Below are 19,527 nucleotides of genomic sequence, written 5' to 3'. Positions count from 1 at the left end.
TGATTTACAGGATTGCAGTTATGTTTTGTACTGTTTTGGTTTTAAAATCAGATTTATTACTACAGAGGTGTGTATGGACAGAGGAATCTGATCAGAGTGAAATTGCTAACCAGTCTTTCTTGATCTTTTAAGGCGAAGTACTACAGTTGATCCTTTCCTTGTATCAAAATACTTACTTGGGTATGAACAAAAACAAATGCTTTTTTTTTTGCTTTTTTTTTTTACTTTAAAAAGGTTCTTAACTTATTTTACTTAAATATTAAATAAAATGATGTGTGCATGTAAATTAATGTTTTGTTGTGCTTTTGTAAAGATAAAATTAAAAAGGCAAATGAAAATCCAGCTACATTTACAGTACATTTGGCAAATGCTTTCATCCAAAGCGACTTCCAAATGAGGACAATGGAAGCAATCAAAACCAACAAAAGATATATCATTTGGGCAAAATGTCATTGCATTGAAAAATAGTTCATAGAGTTTAAATTGTTCAATTCAGCTATCGTTTGCGCATGTAGTACCTCCTCTTAAGAGTGTCAAGAAAAGATTCTCCAATCTGAACAAAAAGAATGAAATGATTCAGCGAATGATTCCAAAGGAAACTGTTGGTTCGTTTTTCATTTAAATTAACTACAGGATGGGAGTTGACATTGTCTGCTAATACATTATAATATTACAAAAGTATGCACTGATATTGACTGAATCTGCAATACTGCTTCTTGAAGCTTGATGGTACTAATTCTGTTGAACATGGTTGTGGAATATTGTATGATTCATACCTTAAAAAGCATGTCTCTGAAGAAAATCAACACAAAAATGAGCAGGAATGGAATAAGGGAGCCTGTCTGGTTTATTTACTTGTTTGCTACAGTATCTAGTGACCAGACCTTCAAACCTTTTGCTGGAAGTTGGCCAGTTTCTCTCTTTGAATACACCATTTTTAAAAAGCATAGATGGCAAATAAATTAAAAGGTATAAATCGAGGCCAAAAGTGTTTTCTAAACTGCAAACTGTTTACAGCCAACTGAGAGTATCCTGACCAACATTCTTATGTTTTTTTTTTTTTAAGTCAGACAATATTGTCCATCTCGGAGGTAGTCTACAGGGTCGGTTTGTCCGTGTTGTACCACTGACCTTAAAAACCACTTCCGTTATGTCTTTTTATAGCATTTTCGGATCATTTGAGATAATCTTCCATTTGTGGTCTCTGTTTGTTCATCTATAAAGTCATAGTTTTGGTGTTAACCGTGAACAGAAAATAAGATGTCCAGTGAAGCATTAGTCCAAAGGTCTAGGCATCTTCTTTCCCAATGCACCTCCACTCTTCCCTCCCTAAACACCTGAGAACCGTTTTGGCCCTCATCAGTGTTTTTCCTAGACAGAGAAGCAGAGTTTAGGATGATACAGAAATATTAGGATTCTAAATCATCTTCGAATAAAGATCTATTCACCTCTTTTGTGAAGGAAGTGTCTTCTTGATGGATTCCATTAGCAGAATTTGCACTAGCATGTGCCTGTGAACGAATGAAAGAAAGAGCAATATTTGTGACACTGTTGGAGCATGTTAGTGTGTCACCTGAGGTAGTGAAGCAGTAGCGGGTTGAGGTGAGGCGTCTGTTGTTTACCTGGTTCTTGTCCGGTCGGGTGCACATGGCCTGCACCAGCTGGTCCACGTGTTGGTTGTGTTCCAGAGCGTTCCTCAGGGCATCTTCTGTGCTCAGCAGCCTTTGACGCAGACGGGCCACCTCTGTGTCTGAAGCAGATGGGTCCATCATCGAGTACCGACGGTGGTCTGTAGATGACCTCTCCTGACCCTGATGGAAAGAAATTGTAGAGATCATTCATGCTGCACTTTTAAGCTCTTATTTTGACAGAAACGGCAATAGAGCTTTTATTTTGAAGGAAAACTCTAGCTTCAGTGAAAACATGCTTACAAAAACACGTCTCGCTACAAATCTAGTGAAATGCTGTCTGCATCATCAAACATCTGCACAGAAAATAAAGCAGAACTGGTGGCCGTTACGTTCTTAAACTCAGCACATGAAATAAATGAGTTCGCTGCGTTCATTCGCTGTGAACGGAGCCGCTCTGAGGTGCAGAAAACAGGATCACGAGCTGATAGCCTCAACAATGTGTGCTCTTCGCTTTAAAACACGCAGCAAAAACAGACCTGATGAAGGGATTAAACCATATTGTGCTTTTGATTTTAGTGTGTTTGACAGATACTGTGCAAACACATAACGGCCCAAAAACTTTAAAGACCTTAAATGTTAGAATAAGAAGTTCTAATACAGTACAGTAGTAAGTAGATTTCTGTTCATGTATCTCACCAGCAGCAAAAGTTTCTCTCGCAGAGTTTTGATGTCGTCCTGTAGTTTCTGTTCCTTCACCCTCCACTCGGCTCTGTGGACTTCACGGCCGAGGTCCCGCTCCACTCCCGCAGAGTGATGTGGAGATTCCAGCAGTAACACCCGAAGCTCATTCAGGCTCCTGATATACACACACACAAAGAGAAAGACAAAATACTGCATAAAATAATAATAATATAAAATTAATATATTAGGGCAACATCCTTCGTTATTGCAATGTGCGCTGGACCTAATCAAAGCCAATCAACTCTGTGTAATAAGCTATTGAATATATATATTTTTAGTTCTCAATGTGAATCAGTGAAACACAAAAAAGCACATCTGAAAAATATTGGTAACCAAAATGTTTTTATTCCAACTGACACCCATAGTATTTTTGGTACTACTATGGAAATGAATGGGAACCAAAAAAGTTTGGCTACCAACATTCTTCAGAATGACTTCTTTTGTGTTCCACAGAGCAAAGAAAGTCAAAGAAAGACTTGAGGGTGAGCAAATGATCACGAGATTTTCATTTTTAGGGGACTATCCCTTTAAGGGCAGAGCCCAAACAAAGTCCTTTCAGGCAAGTCGTGCCACTCGGCCGCCATCTTGGCAACGCCTCCGGGCAGCTATTTCAGAATAACAATACCAGCTCCTATCTAAATGAATGGGCAGAGAGTCAGAACTGCACTTTCACTGGTCACCGGGACATAAAAACTGCATGTATAGAAACAGCAGTGAAATATGATAAAAATTGATGAAAAATTTTGAATTTCTTTGCCCCAAAATAAGGTTTAAAACGCCTTTTCCCCCACAGGTTATACCTTTACTATGCATGCGCAAGGGTTCCTCAACTGTGCGCATACGTCAGTGGAACCACACGATAGGCTTAAATGTTTCCTGGCTTGACTGTTAAAAGCAGATGATTGGCTTTCCAGTGGGAGGGGCGGGACATGTGCACACAACCGCCATCTTTGCTGTTACGGGTTTCCTTATATAGTTGTATTGAGGATCGAGGAAGTGGCATGTCTCTTATAAACTGTCTCTGGCCCAAACCCCTGACAGGATATCCACTGTCAGCATGTAGCATTGATTAAAAAGGCTAAATGACGTTTTGGCCACAGTTTTAATCAGCCTAACTGTCTTCATTAACTCAAATTGCTCTTGAGTAGATTACAATCAGCAATGGTTCATGGCTAACCATTTATCCTAGTGTATTGGGAAGCATTACAATCCAGATGATGGTTCTCCATGACAGGAATAAAATAGAGGCTCAAGTACACACTATATTCAAGTTTACAAGTGTAAGTTAGATGATTAAAGCATTTCTTGAAATGTGCTTCAAAAACTGAGACAATTATTTCCATGTGGACCATATGCAGTCATTATCATCTCAAGTGCTTTGTAATAAATCCCAGAAAGCCCTCTCCTCCTCCATGTTATGCTCTTTACCTCTCTTTCTTCAGAAGCTCCTGGCTAATAATCACAAGCTGGCCTGATGCATCATGGGATTTCTTGGTCATGGACTCCAGCTCCGCCTCCAAGCGCGTCTTTTCCTTAACGAGTCCATCTGCCACCTTCTCTCCCAAACAAACCTTTTCCTCCAAGGCTACACACAAGATGCACTTGCATTTATTGTTAGAAGTAGAACAAAAAAATCACTAGCATCATCCTATGGTATGTTATATATAGCTCTCTTAGCTATAAATGTAAAACTTGAAATCTGATAGTTACCAGTTATTTGGGTCTTCAGAGCATCTACTTGGGTTGTTAGAGTGGATACTTCTTTTTCCCTTTTTGTGAGTTTCTCCAGAGTTTCTAACAGAAAGTTTGAAATTATAAACACAGGTCTAGAGAACTTTCACATGCTGAAATGTCTGAAAACTGCTCTATAGATACTTTTTAAATTTAGATGAAGACATTAATGTTATAAAATATTTATTTTTCATATAAATGCTGCTCTTAAATAAATAAATCATGGTTTTTAACTGATAATAAAATAAAAATAAAAACTCTAAACATTTCTGCTGAATTAATGGTTGCTAAAAACAGCTTTTAAATAAATTAAAACAAATTAAAACGTATTAAGTTGCATTTTTAAATTATATTGAAACAGAAAACAGTTACAGTGCCGTGAAAATTTGCATTTTGCATATTTATCACACTTAAAAGATTCAAATCAAACAAATTTTAAAATTACACAAAGACAACCAAGTAAATGCAAAATGCAGTATTGAATTATTATTATTTTTATTTTTTTATTAAGGGATAAAATTTGTCCAAACCTACCTAGCTCTACGTGAAAAAGTAATTATCCCCTAAATCTAATAACTGGTTGTGCCACCCAATGCAGCAACAACTGCAATCAAGCGTTTGTGATGACTGGCAATGAGTCTTTCACATCGCGGTGGAAGAATTTTGGCCCACTCTTCTTAGCAAAATTGTTTTAATTCAGCCACACTGTTTTTGACCATGAAAAAACTGCTTAAGGTCATTGTGACGAGTGGGGCGGGGCCGAGAGACGTGGGAACAGGAGCGAGGCCAGTGGAGTGATTGGAAATGAGCGACACCTGCTCGACCCACCGGTCTCGAGTCCCACGGAGGAGATGGAGGGATATAAAACCCGGAGCGACGACCAGGCCTGGATTTTAGTTTGTGTTTGCTTTTTATTTGTTTTGTCTATTTTGTCTTTATTTTGATAATTAAAATCTTATTTGATTGTCCGCCGGTTCCCGCCTCCTTTGTCCCGTGATCATGGAGTTTAATTCATTACAGTGGTGCCGAAGCCCGGGAGAAGGAGGGACGTACTGCTGAAGATCCCTCGCCGCTGTGGTGAATCCGCGGTGCCATCGAGCTAGCGAGGAAGTGTACCGCCATGGACGCTCGAGGCGGTGGGCTGGAGTGAGTTGCCGGGGACAGGCGAGCTCGCTGCCGGCCACCCGTGATGTGGAGGGGCGGCTGCTGCCCGTGAGGGAGCGGAGGAGTCGGCGCCGTTTGCCAGGGGGTCGGAGCCTGCTGCCTCCGTGAAGGCATCCGGAGGGGCAGGGAACGGGGGACTCCTGCCGGCTGCCCAAAATCGGAGGAGCTGTCGCCGTCCACCGGGCGGCGGAGGAGTGTCGTGCCGTCCGCCGAGGGCCGTCCAGTGCCACCGCCAGGCACCGCGGAGGAGATCACCCAGCTGGTGGAGGGCCGAGCAGCAGTGCGTCTGGGAACCGGATTTTTTTTTTCTCTCTCCCCTCTCTCGTCTCTGTCGCTCCTCCTTCCATCTCCTTTTCTCTCGCCTCGTCTGTCCTACCCCCAGGTTCCCCCAGGTCACCGTGAGCGGTCCCCCCTGGAGGGGGGGGGGGGTGTTATGGGTGGAGTAGAGCGCAGTCTCGGGAGTACCCCCGGCCTGCGAGGGGCGATGGGGGTATGTGCCGAGTGGGGCGGGGCCGAGAGACGCGGAAACAGGAGCGAGGCTGGTGGAGTGATTGGAAATGAGCGACACCTGCTCGACCCACCGGTCTCAAGTCCCACGGAGGAGATGGAAGGATATAAAACAGGAGCGACGACAGTGAAGGACGAGAGAGGACCAGGCCTGGGTTTTAGTTTGTGTTTTGCTCCACCAGCCTCGCTCCTGTTCCCATGTCTCTTGGCCCCGCCCCACTCGTCACAGTCATGTCACAGCATCTCATTTGGATTTAAGACCGGACATTGACTTGGCCACTCCAAAACCTTAATTTAGTTTTTCTTGAGCCATTCAGAGGTGGACTTGCTGGTGTGTTTGGGATCATTGTGTGGCTAGAGAAATTTAACTCAGATTTCTAAAATAATGTAGTTAATAACATTTCTTTCATGATTTAACAGGATGGGGTAATTAATTTTTCAAGTAGGGCCAGTTAGGTTTGGACAGCTTTTTTCCCTTAATAAATAAAATAATTAAAAAACTGCATTTTTCATTTACTTGCATTATCTTTGTGTCATATCAAAATTGTTTTGATTATCTGAATCTTTTAAGTGTGAGAAATATGCAAAAAACAAAACAGGAAGGGGGCAAAAACCTTTTCACGCTACTTTACTTCCATTTGTTATATTACAAAATATTACGGTTTCACTATACTTTTTAGTCAAATAAATGCAGCCTTGGTAAGGTTTCTTTTAAAAACATTTTTAAAAAATCATACAAAGCCTAAAAAGTTGAGCCATAGAAGTACAATTACAGAAGTAAGCATTTTTCATTTTCAGTATTTGTACACGTACCTTCCATATTCTGTTTTAGTTTCATCTTCTCTTCAGAGTTGTCATTATTTTCGATCATCTGGATGGGCAGAAAACATTATATTTAAGTGAACTTTAAAAACACTTTTTAGGATTTTTATTTCTTTCGGAACTATAGTCAACAATCCTCAAGGTTTTAGAATTTCTGTTAGAATTTGGAGCTAATGCCATGCGATTTCAATGGGATCGCATGAGGATAATCTAAGAATCAGATAAGATCCTTCCGGATAAATAAAAATTTCATATGATTTTTTCAGGATTTTAGTTTGTCCAATTGGATCTTGATTCTTATTCATCCCATTAGGATTCTTTAGGACTGGTTCTAAATGTATACAATCAAATTACAATTTTAGCCCTGTACGCATTGGAATCTACAAAACAGCCTGGATAACATTAACTAAAAAACTCTGGGTTTGTTCCAGAGGTCACTAACATTAACATCCTGGGTGGTGTGATCAGCCTCTACAGCTTGCAGTCGGTTCTCACTGACTCTCAGCTTCTCTTGCAGTGAGAGGATCTCTGCTCGGCTCTGAGCTTCAGCCTTCTGCAGAGCCTCATAATCTACCATCTTCTTCTCAGCCAGCTCCAGCTGCTCTTTGAGAAACTGAGTGGCCTTCTCATGCTCTTCATGGGACTTGTCCAACTCGCTGATCCTCAACTCAGCCTTCTGAAGCTTCTCTAAAACCTCTTTGAGCTCCAGAGTATGCTGGTTACACTTGACTTCCACCTGGATCTTCCAGTTCTCCTCATTCTCCTCTAGCTGATCCCGTAATTCCTGAAGTCGAGCGCGTAGATCTTCGCGCTCTTTGGCCATTACGGCAGCATCGATCTCATGTTTGGCTTTCAGGTTCTCTAACTCCAGTTGCTGCTCCATCTTTAAGCTCTCCAGAGCTGCTCTCATCTCAGGTGTGGTTCCTTCACCCTCTCCTCCGCTGTTCTCACTGGACCCGCGATCTCCTGTTAGCGAGGCTTTCAGTTCCTCTAGAGCACGGTGATGGTCTCCAAACAAAGCGTCAAGTTTGACTTTCCAGCTGTCCATCATCTCCATGTTTTCACGGGTGGCCTGCTGAAGTCTCTGCTTCAGGTCGGAGATCTCTTGGCCCTGACGTTCTTTTGTGGCTTTAAGGTGTTCAACTTCTTTCTGGCTGCTGCTCAAGGATGCTTCATACCTCTCTCGCAACAGGCTGCTCTCTTCACGGCGTTCACGGCCTGCTGAGAGAAGCTGCTCCCGCAAAACCAGAGTCTCCGAGTTTATGCCTGGTCTGCTGTCTCCAGCGCCTGTGACTGGACCGAAGGAACCTCTCTGAAACCGAGCCTGGAGCTGCTCGACCTCAACCTTGCGCAATGCCAATTCTTCTTCCAGCTGCATAACACGACTCTTCTCCTCAACTGTAGTTTGCTAGAGGACAGAAAGAGGGTCAGAAATCCTGCATCTTCCATCTTTTATATGCCAAAACCTCCAGTCTGTTCATGGGCAATCCTCAAAGGACTTAGTCATTTTTTCAACAAGACCTTTGGACTTTTAAAGTTTAAAATAGAGCAAACTAATGGACATCGAGTGGAAAAAGCACATGTGGTGAAAATAACAATACAGACAATTAAAATGGGGATGCACACTGAGAACCATATCGGTAGCGGCCAACATTGTTTAAATCTGTAGAGGTCCTAAAACAATTAAGAAAATAACATTTTAGGACCATTATTTTATGCGACTAATTAGATGTCACTAAAAAAAAAACTAAACAATACACAATTGTCATATAAAAAAGGTAATTCTGTAAGTAATGTTTTCATTAATATGTGAAATACTTCCATGATGCACACTTACATATGAACTTAAAAAAAATAATAATTGTAATACTGTACCATTAATTTTTTTTAAAAATTGTACGATTTCATTTACTGTAAAATTTAAATCCAATAAATTTATATTATTTTTGCATTATAGTAATGATTTTTTTGTTTGTTTTTTTAGTTACAGAAGACTACTGAGATTCATCATCATCATTATTATTATTATTATACTGAAAGAACATAATATATTTTTTTAATTAAAATAAATTTGATATAATGTATATAAATGTACTTTAGAATCAGAACCATTAATAAAATATTATTATTTTTGCATTACTGTAGATTGTAGAAAATATAATATACTGAAAACAGCTGTTTATAATAATAATAATAATCCATTGACCAAAAATAGTTTTTTTTTTCCAACTAAAAAAAAAGTTCTAGCACATGGTTTTAAAAAACATCCATCATATTGTCTTTCTGTGAAAACAGCTTACATATTATAATATATTATTATATAAATAAGTTTATATATTGTGCATCCCCCAAATAAACATTTTAATGTTGTTGATAATCAGTATGAAATATCTTGGAGAGTTGCCCACTAGAACTAGCAACCGGATGGCAATACAGTAACATACAGTACATAAGAAGCAAACAAAGCATTTACTTGCCCTGCAAACATTTCAGTGAATGGCCATTTCTTGAAAAATGACTCTTGCATGTGCAAAAAAAGCAGATATAGTGCAACCTATGAAACTACACCAGCATTCCTGTTGAATTCAAGCCCAAGCAAGCCTTTCTCAGTCTGACCATCTAAAAGCAGCCAGGCACATATGAGATGGAATGGTACAGTCTAAAGGAACAAAGGCAAATCACTACTAGGATTCAAACCATGTTTAAAGAAAAAATATTCAAAGATGTTTTTCATTTCACAGAGCAAACAAATATTAGTGTTAGTCACTGTGAAGTCATCTATCAAATTTGATAGTTCAAAGAAAAGAGGTTATCAGAAATCAGATATTACTAGAAGAGTTCAGAGATGCAGTTTGAAACCATAAGAGAGAAGTGAGAAGTTGACAGATCTAAATATAATATTCATGTTTAAAGTAGAAGATCACTCTGATAACCACACAGCATGTTACTCCCTTTATATCACCTTGACACTCTTGCCCAGCCTCATGGGTGTTGGCTGGAGCCTGCCTCTGACCTGTTGATAAATGTGAAATCCTGTTGATTAGAGTGCCAGGACTGTGCTGCCTTCATTCACCATCTTTTAAAATGACAGCCAAAGCCACACTTTTAAATGTACCCAAGTAAATGTGAGGTCCTGTTTATGCCTGATATTAAAGGATTAGTTCACTTCCAGAATAAAAATGTCCTGATAATATACTCACCCCCATGTCATCCAAGATGCTCATGTCCTTCTTTCTTCAGTCAAAAAGAAATTAAGGTTTTTGAGGAAAACATTCAAGGATTTTTCTCTATACAGTTTTTTTCTCTGGACTTCAATGGAGGCCAATGGGTTGAAGGTCCAACTTGCAATTTCAATGCAGCTTCAAAGGGCTCTACCCCAACCCAGCAGACGAATAAGGAACTTGTATAGCAAAAAAAAACAAAAAACACACTTGTACACATAAAATACACAAATGCTCATCTTGACCTCACACATTGCATAATCACATTGGAAAGGTCATGCATGCATGTACCGACCCAGTGTTTACAAAGTAAACGTGCAAAAAAAGTTAAACACACTTTACAAAAAGGTAAAACAACAATGTTGGACGATTTTGAAGCTGGAGAAGAAAATAAGATGGAGTTTTTCACCCTGGCCCTCACTTTTTGAGCCCAAGTACACAGGTGAAGAACTAACCACGCATGTGACTTTTCCAACGTGATTACACAATGTGTGAAGACTAGTGCAAGATGAGCATCTGTGGTTAAAAAGTACAGGAATTGGAGTTTTGTTTGTTTTTTAGAAAATGGCTGATTGTTTTGCTAGATAAGACCCTTATTCCTCAGCTGGGTTCTTAAGAGCCCTTTGAAGCTGCAATGAAACTGCAATTTGGACCTTCAACCCACTGGTCCTAGCTGATGTGAATTATATGAAGAAAAATCCTGGAATGTTTTCCTCAAAAACCTTAATTTCTTTTCAACAGAAGAAAGAAAGACATGAACACTGTAACACAGTTCGCAATCACGTGAAGGAGAAAGCGGGAAACATTTCAACAATTTTAACAAAAGTTAAAATAGAGCGACAGCCCCTCACGGCGACTGCCGCGCACAAACAGAACCAAAACAAAATAAAGTCCAGGCCTGTTCCTCTGTCGTCTTGCACTGTCATCACTCCTCCTTTTATGGTTCCGGAACCCCTCCGTGGGACTCGAGACCGGTGAGGGGCACAGGTGTCATGTATTTTCACCTCACTCCGTTCCCCATCCCAGTCGTCACACACACTTTGGATAACACTTAACTATAAGTTAATAAACTGTAAGGAAATTTTTATTCTGGAGTGAACCAATCCTGATGTGATTTGGTCGATCGGAACACAAGCTGACCATGGAGACACATTCCTGGTTACACCTTCTGTTTTAATTTTCTGTCCACTTTCAACAACTTTCCCGATTGCTTTCAAGGGAGGGTCTTTGGGCGGGTGTACATATTGGCTTATTCCTGATTTTATTTTTTATCTTAGATAGCAAAATAAGCTAATATTGCAAAGGGAGACCCTGTAAAACTATTCCAGAGAGCTTTAATTTTTCCTCTGACTGCTGCAAAACTACACCAAATACTGTGAATGTGTGTTAGAATCAGGACTGGTAAGACAAAATTGGTATTTTTTCATCTTTATAATGAACTTGCAATTTCAGAAGGCAAAGTTAAATCATGTCTGGCTAGCCTGTTTCAACATCACATCCCATAATGTTTAAGAATAAGAGGAGGCATGCTTTAGTGGAGCTTTCAAGAACCTCTGGAAGTAGTCAAAAGTGGACAAGTTCAAAACTTTTCAGACCCTATTTACACCTGTATTTTGTTGTTCATATGTGTTTGCATCGAACCTTTACTACTGGGCCTGAGTGGTGTTTGTCTGCGTAAAACCACAATGCTAGAATTTAGGTGGTTGCCAGAGTGTTGCAAGTTGGTTGACAGGACATTACTAGCCGCTTGCTAGGATGTTCATGGTGGTTACTAGGGTGTTGGTCGTTCTGGTTGTACGCAAAGGCATTGTTAGTAAATTACTAGGGTGCTAAGGATGTTTTAGCTAGTAAGGATGTTTTAGCTAGGGTGGTATGGGTGGTTGCTAAATTGCTAGGTATTTATAGGCATTAATAGATGTTAGGGTGTTTTGAATGGTCACTTAGGAGTTGCTAAGGCAGCTGCTAGGGTCTTGGTGGACATTAGGGCAATGCTTGGGTTTTCTGGGTAGTCACAGGGCATTGCTTGATAGGGTTTTCTGGTTAGAAGCTAGTGTGTTGCAAAACTGTTTTGATGGTTAAGTCGTATTTAAAAATATTTAAGGTGTTTCCGGGTGGTCACTAGGCTGTTTTTAGGGTGTCTGTAGTGGTCATTATGAAAACAAAAATAACGACTTTATTCAATGATTTCTTCTCTTAGGTGTAAGTCTTCAATGCATGTTCACAACATTCGACTGACATGAAAGAGATACACATTTTTTTTTAAATAAAGTCATCATTTTTTTTTATCCTTTGCGCAGAAAAACTATTCTTGTAGCGTCGTAAAATTAAGGTTAAGCCACAGATGTCACATGGACCATTTTAACAATGTCCTTACTACCTTTCTGGGCCTTGAACGTGTCAGTTGTGTTTCCATTTATGCAGGGTCAGAAAGCTCTTGAATTTCATCAAAATTAAAGCTGCAAGGGTGAAAAATATGCTTTTAAACTCATAAATATAAGTGGAATATATCAAAGTTTATTCCATATATGTGCCAATCTTCCTGTTGCCAGCAGGTGGGGCTATCACTATAATGGAATATTGGCCTTCAGATGTGTTCAGGCCAGGACTTTTATCGAACATGTGAAGTTTGGGGAAGATTGAACATTTTATGAGTTACAACAACTTCTCTTGCTGTGGCGAGACATCGAATTTCGTCACAGCGCCATGGTCACGCCCTTTAACGAAACCTCAAGATCTTCGCAATTTAACATCCAAATGCCTTTAGATTACACTGACTAAGTTTGGTGTTGATCTGAATAAATCTCTAGGAGGAGTTTGTTAAAGTACAACCCCTGAAAATGGCAAAAACAACAATTTTGCAGAGAAAATTCTAAATAACCGACTTCCTGTTGGGATTCGGATTTCGTACCAAGAGACTTTTTCGTAGGTATTGGTGTGTTACATGTGTCTTCCAATTTTTCATACATGTACGTGAAACATAGCTCGAGGCGCACTCCGTTGAATGTGTATAGGTGGCACTATTGAGCCATTTTGCCACACCCGATGGAATATTGGCCTTCAGATGTGTTCAGGCCAGGACTCTTATCCCACATGTGAAGTTTGGGGAAGATAGGACATTTTATGCCTGAGTTATAACATCTTCTGTTAAGGTTCGGAGTCTTATCAAACATTTGAAGTTTGGGGCAGATTGGACATTGTATGTCTGAGTTATAGCTACTTCATTTTTCATGGTGAATCATCGAAATTCACCAGGCCGCCATGGACTCAAGATCTTCCCAATTTAACATCGCAAAGGCCTTTAGATTAGGCATACCAAATTTGGTGTTGATCTGAATAAATCTCTAGGAGGAGTTTGTTAAAATACAACGCATGGAAATGATCAAAATTAAACAAAATTTGCTCATAATATTAAAAATAACTGACTTCCTGTTGGGGTTAGAATTTTGCTCCAAAAGTCTTTTTTATAGGTATTGGTGTGTTACAGGTGTATGCCAATTTTCGTACATGTACGTGAAACATAGCTGGAAGGCTGTTGATTTTCTTAGTATAGGTGGCGCTGTCGAGCCATTTCACCACACCCTCTTCTGAATCCTATATCAGATGTAAATTTTCACCAGGTTTGACGCATGTGCAAAGTTTCATGACTTTTTGAGCATGTTTAAGGCCTGAAAAATGCGATTCATTTTGGAGAAGAAGAAGCGGAATAAGAATAATTAAAGCTGCAAGCAGCGATGAACGGGCCCTCGTACCCAGGCTCACCGCAAGCAAATGGCTTTATTAAAATGTGAACGTCGAGAAATACGCATTGTAAGTTGTAAATATATTGCCAACAGGTGGCGCTATGATTATAACTGAATACTGGCCTTTACATGTCTTCAGGCTATGACTTTCAAAATATCTGAAGTTTGGAGAAGATCGGACATTTTATGCCTAAGTTACAACAACTTCTATTCCCATGGCAAGACAACAAATTTTGTCACAGCCATCGGTGCTCGGGCCCTAATAATAATAAACGGAGCAGATACAATAGGCTCCTCACACCATCGGTGCTCGGGCCCTAATAAGCAAAGCAGATACAAGAGGGTCCTCGCACCTCGGTGCTCGGGCCCTAATAAACGGAGCAATTCCAAGAGGGGGTTTGTATCACAACTCTTTCAAAGGATGGAGGCTTTATTTCAGCATCTTAAACACAATATGAAGGCTAATGTGAGGAAATGAGATCACTGTGGTGAAGATAACTCCTCAACTTCACCTGAGGGTCTCAGGCAGATGCTTAGTGAACAAGAAAAGACAAACATGAAAGTATTTTGCAAAGGAAAGGTGAAAGCAGTTCCTGGCTATCAAGAGCAATGCTCACCCACTGTAGACAGGCAAAGATCTCCAACACTCATGAATTTAGGGTTTCACAGCAATGCAATTTCTGATCAGAGCTGGAGTAAATTCCAAATAAATCGACACTAAACGCAAAAATAAATGGGTGCAATTAAAATAAGCCTAAAACATCTAAAACACAGATTTTCTGATCAACTAGCTTAGTTAAAAAATAAAATTTAAAAAGTGGCATTAAACAAATATGATCAGTTGCAAGTTACAAACATGTCAAATGATGGAGATCTCAGGCCTGGTCAATCAAGCACAAGCAGTGGTAACCTTGCACAGACAAGGGCTCTAACAAAGGGACAGAAACATGGCAATGGGAGAGATGGCTACAGGCTGGGGTGTTTCATCTCCCTGCATGTTTACCATCTTTTCCTCTAACTCTTTCTGAAGCCGCTCTGCTTTGGACTTTTCCAAATGCAGATACTGCTCGAGCTGCCGAATACGGGCATGCTCCAGTTTGGTCTGGGTCTACAGAGAGAAAGAGATTGGGGAAATGGAAAGACACGAGAGAAAGAGAAAAGAGACATACATAGGTGGCACAGAAAAAGATTAACAGGTATGAACTATTTACCAATCATAATACCAAAGTGTTAAGACATTTTAAGGCAATACAGAGTATGTTTTCAAATTCAGCATGACAGTATAGGGCTGGATAAACAGAGACATATTTGATACATTTCGTTCCTGTGGCTCAAGTGGTAGAGTATTGTGTTAGCAGCATAAAAGGTTGTGGGTTCGATTCCCAGGGAACACATGTTAGGTAAAACTGTTAGCCTGAATGCACTGTAAGCCACTTTGGATAAAAGCGTCTGCCATATGCATAAATTAAATTAAATTAAATTTACTTACATTTAAACAGATCTTATTCAGAACAGACATTATTTTAAAAAAAAATCAAAATTTAAATTAGGTTGTTTATTAAGTGTTTGAGGACTGAAGATGTTTGGAAAGACATTCTAAATTACCAGAATTCACAGAAATTCTCAAAATTCAAAACATCATCTCCCAGTAAAGTTGTAAAAATATAGTAAAGTGGTAAAAAAAAGCCAGATACCTCCAGGTCTCCTTTGGTAATGGACTCTTCCTCAACTCTGAACTGAAGATCTTCCACTTTCCTGTCGTAACAAATAATGACAACCAGGTGTCAGGAAATTCCTCATTTACTTTTTTGTTTGTTTCTTTGGTAGATGGACAGCAGATTTGGACTTTATACTGATGCCTATTGGCATGCATGCTGGATCACAAACACACACACACACACACACACACACACACACACACACACAAAGGGTTTAATTACCAAACATAATTGTAGAAACACTCTATTTCCAGGTCTATTTGTCATTCATGGCTGTGATATATCCTATATTTTGTGAAGAGTAGGTTAACAGTGGATCTCTGTTAATCTAGCAAATGATACCCAATTATATATCTCATCATATATACTGCTAGCTGTGATTAAGAGAACATTTGAACATTTTTGTGCTACAACACATTAAATTCAACTTTCTACATGGCCGGTGGATTACTAAATTCTAAAATCATGTAAATAATTTATGGCCAATCTTTAGATAAGACTTTTCCTACAATTTTTCCCCAAAATCTGTGTGGTGAATGCAGGAAATATTATGGAAAAACCAATCACTCTGAATATTAATTTAGAGAATTTTGATTTCTCAGTTCATGACCGCTTTACTATTTATTTTAAACATAGTATAGGTATTCTTACTGATCCAACTCATCCCTCTGTGAATCACACTATAGCTCTTTCTATGGGCCTAAGATATAGAAAAAAAGATTAAAAAGAAATATTTAGTGCACCTTTAACTCAAGTACCAACACAAAAGCAACTAAACGGAACAACAGTAAATGTTAGGATACAACATATGAGGCTACAGTGTACAAGCAGAACTCTACCTTCTCTCTTCCTCAAGCTGATTGGCCAGTTCCATCTTGTCTTTCTGTGTGCTTGCCAGCAGGGCTCGGACTTGCTGTAGGTTGCTCTCTGCCTCTGTTGCATACTGAAAGAGATATGAGAAAAGGTCATTGTTCTTCAGAAATTGATTTGAATGCAGTGTTAAATGGAGAGTGTAAGTTTATATTTGTGAGTAAATGTAGTAAATGTAATGCACATATAGGCTAAGTGTTGTGTTTATATGTGTGAGTCACACCTGCAGATGTCGGGCATTCATTGCCGTCAGCTCTTTTTCCACCTCGCAGATACGGCTGGTTGCTTTGGCGACCTCAGCCCGCTCCAGGTCTCTCTCAGCCAGGAGCTGCTCTATGTGCTGCTGTTTCTCCTTCAGGGCTTCCTGCAGAGCCGTGGTCCCCGAGATCTTCCGCGCGTACCTCGAGGACGTCTCTGTCAACTGCCAGAAATGAGGGAAAAACTCACTGAGTGAAATGAAATGAGACTGTTAGATTCAAATTTGACGATGAATTAAGGGTTTAAAGCGATGAAGTGATACAACACATAATGAACCCTCATATCATAAAAATCTGACTTGTTCCATGTTTCACGAGTTCACGCTTACATATAATTAGCTGAGGTATGGTATGCGTATTTGGCGTGCTGTCCAGGGAATGGCTCCGAGCTCGGAAATGGCCTGAACCTAGAGTACCCCCCCTTCCCCGTCTATTTATAAAGTGAACTCGAAGTGAGGAGATGGGGTGGAGGAGGGATGCTGATAAACCGTCAATGGATAGAGGTAAGTCGGTGATATTTATACTATGGTATTGATTACTAGATTGTGGTCCACCTGTGTTGATTAGGCTAAGTATCTGACGCACTTCTCCCGAATCTTGTTAATAAAACATCATTTACGTTTTATAATCAGGTCTCCGGTGCATCTAAAGAAAAAGTGAAAGTGACGTGACATTCAGGCAAGTATGGTGACCCATACTCAGAATTTGTGCTCTGCATTTAACCCATCCAAAGTGGGCACACACATAGACCGTGAACACACACCCAGAGCAGTGGTCAGCCATTTATGCTGCGGCGCCCGGGGAGCAGTTAGGGGTTCAGTGCCTTACTCAAGGGCACCTAAGTCGTGGTACTGCCAGCCCGAGACTCGAACCCACAACCTTAGGGTTAGGAGTCAAACTAGCCATGACTTCCCCACCATGCAAAACCAAAAAACATAAACAAACCCCAAAACATAAAACCATACACTAAAAGCAACACAATAATTATTTTTGATAAGCCTTTCTCTGCAAGCTTCTCCTATAACTGTCAAAGCTGATTGTTTTTAATCTCTTTTAATAACCAAACTCAGAAACATTAGTTCTTTAGAAGAAAAAAGGAAAAATGGTTCTTTATTTTATGCATTTTTAGCAGTTTAATTAATATATAATCAGGTCACAGGTGCATCTACTAACCCAAAAACAGTGAAAAAAGGTAAACCCCTTAACTATGTTTTGCTAAGACTTTCTCGACAAGCTCGTGAAAAAACTAGCTGGTCAGATTTTGCTCATACATGACATAAGAAGGGAATATAATTATAAAATGACCACCCCTTAATCTGCACGTTTCCACCTACAGCGTTGCCATTTGGTTTTTGTGATTTCTTTCCCTGCAATTTACCTTCACAGACATAAAAGACTGCATTTTTGTAACTTGTGTGTTTCTAACATAAACTTGTGAATTTGACAGTATAAGCACAATAAGACATGAAAGAGAACTTTCTGCCGTGTGACAGCTGCTTTCTGTGCGCTTGCTTCCAATGCATGCACTCAGTCTATAAGAAGCCTTAACTGGCATGGCTTTAAAACGCATGATTTCAGCATTATAGACATGAACATCAAAACCAGATGAATTTTAGCAGTGTAACTGAGGTATGAGCAAGTGATGGGAAGTCTGGCTCTTTTCAAAGATTCGGCTCTTTTGAATCGGCTCCCTTAGAAGAGCCGGCACTTACGGCTCATAAATGGCTTTTCTTTTAGAATCACTCGGAGCCTTCTATTTTAGCCCAATTGTGAATGGTTTGTGTGTTGGTAAGCAATATTTTATTCAGTGCTTTTATAAAAGCCTTATTTTTATGCATCGTTCCGTTACAAAAAAAATACTTTTACTATTATTTAACATTTTAATAAAACTTTAATTAAACAATTGAACACAGTCACTCGGTGTACCTGGATTTTACCACTACACTCGCTATCTTTGGAGCGTGTGTCCCCCTTCCTTTTTCACATAATGGTATGATCCTAGTCTATATATTTTTTTTGTAACAAGTAAATACATAAAATAAGGCTTTTATAAAAACACTGAATAAAAAATTGCTTACCAACACACAAACCATTCACAATTGCAAAATTGGGCTAAAATAGAAAGCTCCGGCTGAAGATTCGGCTCTCCCAGACGGGAGTCGGCTATTATCTTTCACTACAAAGAATCAGCTCTTAAAGCCAGCTCGTTCGCGAATGACACATCACTAGTACGAGCTGTAAAGGCACTGCCCTATTCTAGAAAAGGGGACATTTGCAGCAGACATGCATGAAATGATATAAAATTATATAAAAATGATTTATGGGGTATTTTGAGCTGATATTTCACAGACACATTCTGGATATTATCTCTTGTTAAAAGGGGCATGATCGGTGGCCTTTAACAGTCACATCAAGAAGCAATGCTGCAAAATGTCAACATAAGACCTGGTTTGCATTGGCACCCTCTTTTTGCCATTTTGCCATCCCTTACCAGGCCAGTGCGACTGGGTCTCCCCCCCACACTGGAGGCCACAGAGCTGACAGAGCTGATGGAGGAGCTGGATGGGCTGTGAGCCAGAGACGACACACCCATCGCCATACGCTTGCTCTTCTTAGCTTTAGCTGGACTGGTGGATGGGAAGCCAATGCGGATCACCTTGTGGATTGGAGCAAAGAGGCCAAATTTATGAGGGCACTGGAAATATCTAGGGAGAGACAGAGAGAATAAAGGAAGTGAGGGAGGAAATAACTGCAATCAAACCTTCTCAGTGATAAACTGTGAGAAATGCAAAAATACATCTTAACTATATTGTCTGTGATTGAGGTTACTGAATAAATGCACCTAAGAAACCTCTGTGTGACAACAGAAAATATTTTTGTTGTTGTTTTAATAGAAGAAATAGTTTTTACTTGGAATTATTAGAATTAATATTAGGAATTTCACTGTTTTGCTTTTTAGATACAAGTTTTTGCCTTTTACCAGTAATGCAGAGATTGTTAATTTATATGGTAATATTATAAATCAAGAACTAGATGAGTAAAATAAATCATGAGTAGCTGGGATTAACATTAAAATGTCAACATGTGCACTATTAGTAAGTAATTGTATAACAGTTTTTTCAAAA

General features: G+C 39.6%; 1 protein-coding gene across 4 annotated transcripts in view; it reads right to left on the bottom strand.

Moving 5' to 3' along the window:
- Positions 1–1,089: 1,089 nt before the first annotated feature.
- LOC132140873 (CAP-Gly domain-containing linker protein 2-like) overlaps positions 1,090–19,527 on the bottom strand; it is a 48,140-nt gene continuing 29,702 nt past the window's right edge. Inside the window, exons 5-18 of one of the 4 annotated variants that reach the window (XM_059549912.1) lie at positions 18,894–19,107; positions 16,369–16,566; positions 16,115–16,218; positions 15,252–15,312; positions 14,561–14,665; positions 9,559–9,609; positions 7,039–8,004; positions 6,588–6,645; positions 4,083–4,166; positions 3,801–3,957; positions 2,328–2,487; positions 1,623–1,811; positions 1,449–1,511; positions 1,090–1,371 (exon numbers count right to left, since the gene is read on the bottom strand). In XM_059549912.1, coding sequence (XP_059405895.1) covers positions 1,360–1,371; positions 1,449–1,511; positions 1,623–1,811; positions 2,328–2,487; positions 3,801–3,957; positions 4,083–4,166; positions 6,588–6,645; positions 7,039–8,004; positions 9,559–9,609; positions 14,561–14,665; positions 15,252–15,312; positions 16,115–16,218; positions 16,369–16,566; positions 18,894–19,107 — 2,422 coding nt within the window. In that variant the 3' untranslated portion in view covers positions 1,090–1,359. The remainder of the gene's footprint in view (positions 1,372–1,448; positions 1,512–1,622; positions 1,812–2,327; positions 2,488–3,800; positions 3,958–4,082; positions 4,167–6,587; positions 6,646–7,038; positions 8,005–9,558; positions 9,610–14,560; positions 14,666–15,251; positions 15,313–16,114; positions 16,219–16,368; positions 16,567–18,893; positions 19,108–19,527) is intronic. The other 3 variants (XM_059549913.1, XM_059549915.1, XM_059549916.1) reach the window with 3 other exon arrangements.

The sequence above is a fragment of the Carassius carassius genome, chromosome 5 (genome assembly GCF_963082965.1).
Source record: "Carassius carassius chromosome 5, fCarCar2.1, whole genome shotgun sequence".
Classification (NCBI taxonomy): domain Eukaryota; kingdom Metazoa; phylum Chordata; class Actinopteri; order Cypriniformes; family Cyprinidae; genus Carassius; species Carassius carassius.
Note: the sequence above shows the minus strand (reverse complement) of the source record. Positions and strands in the feature narration are given on the sequence as shown.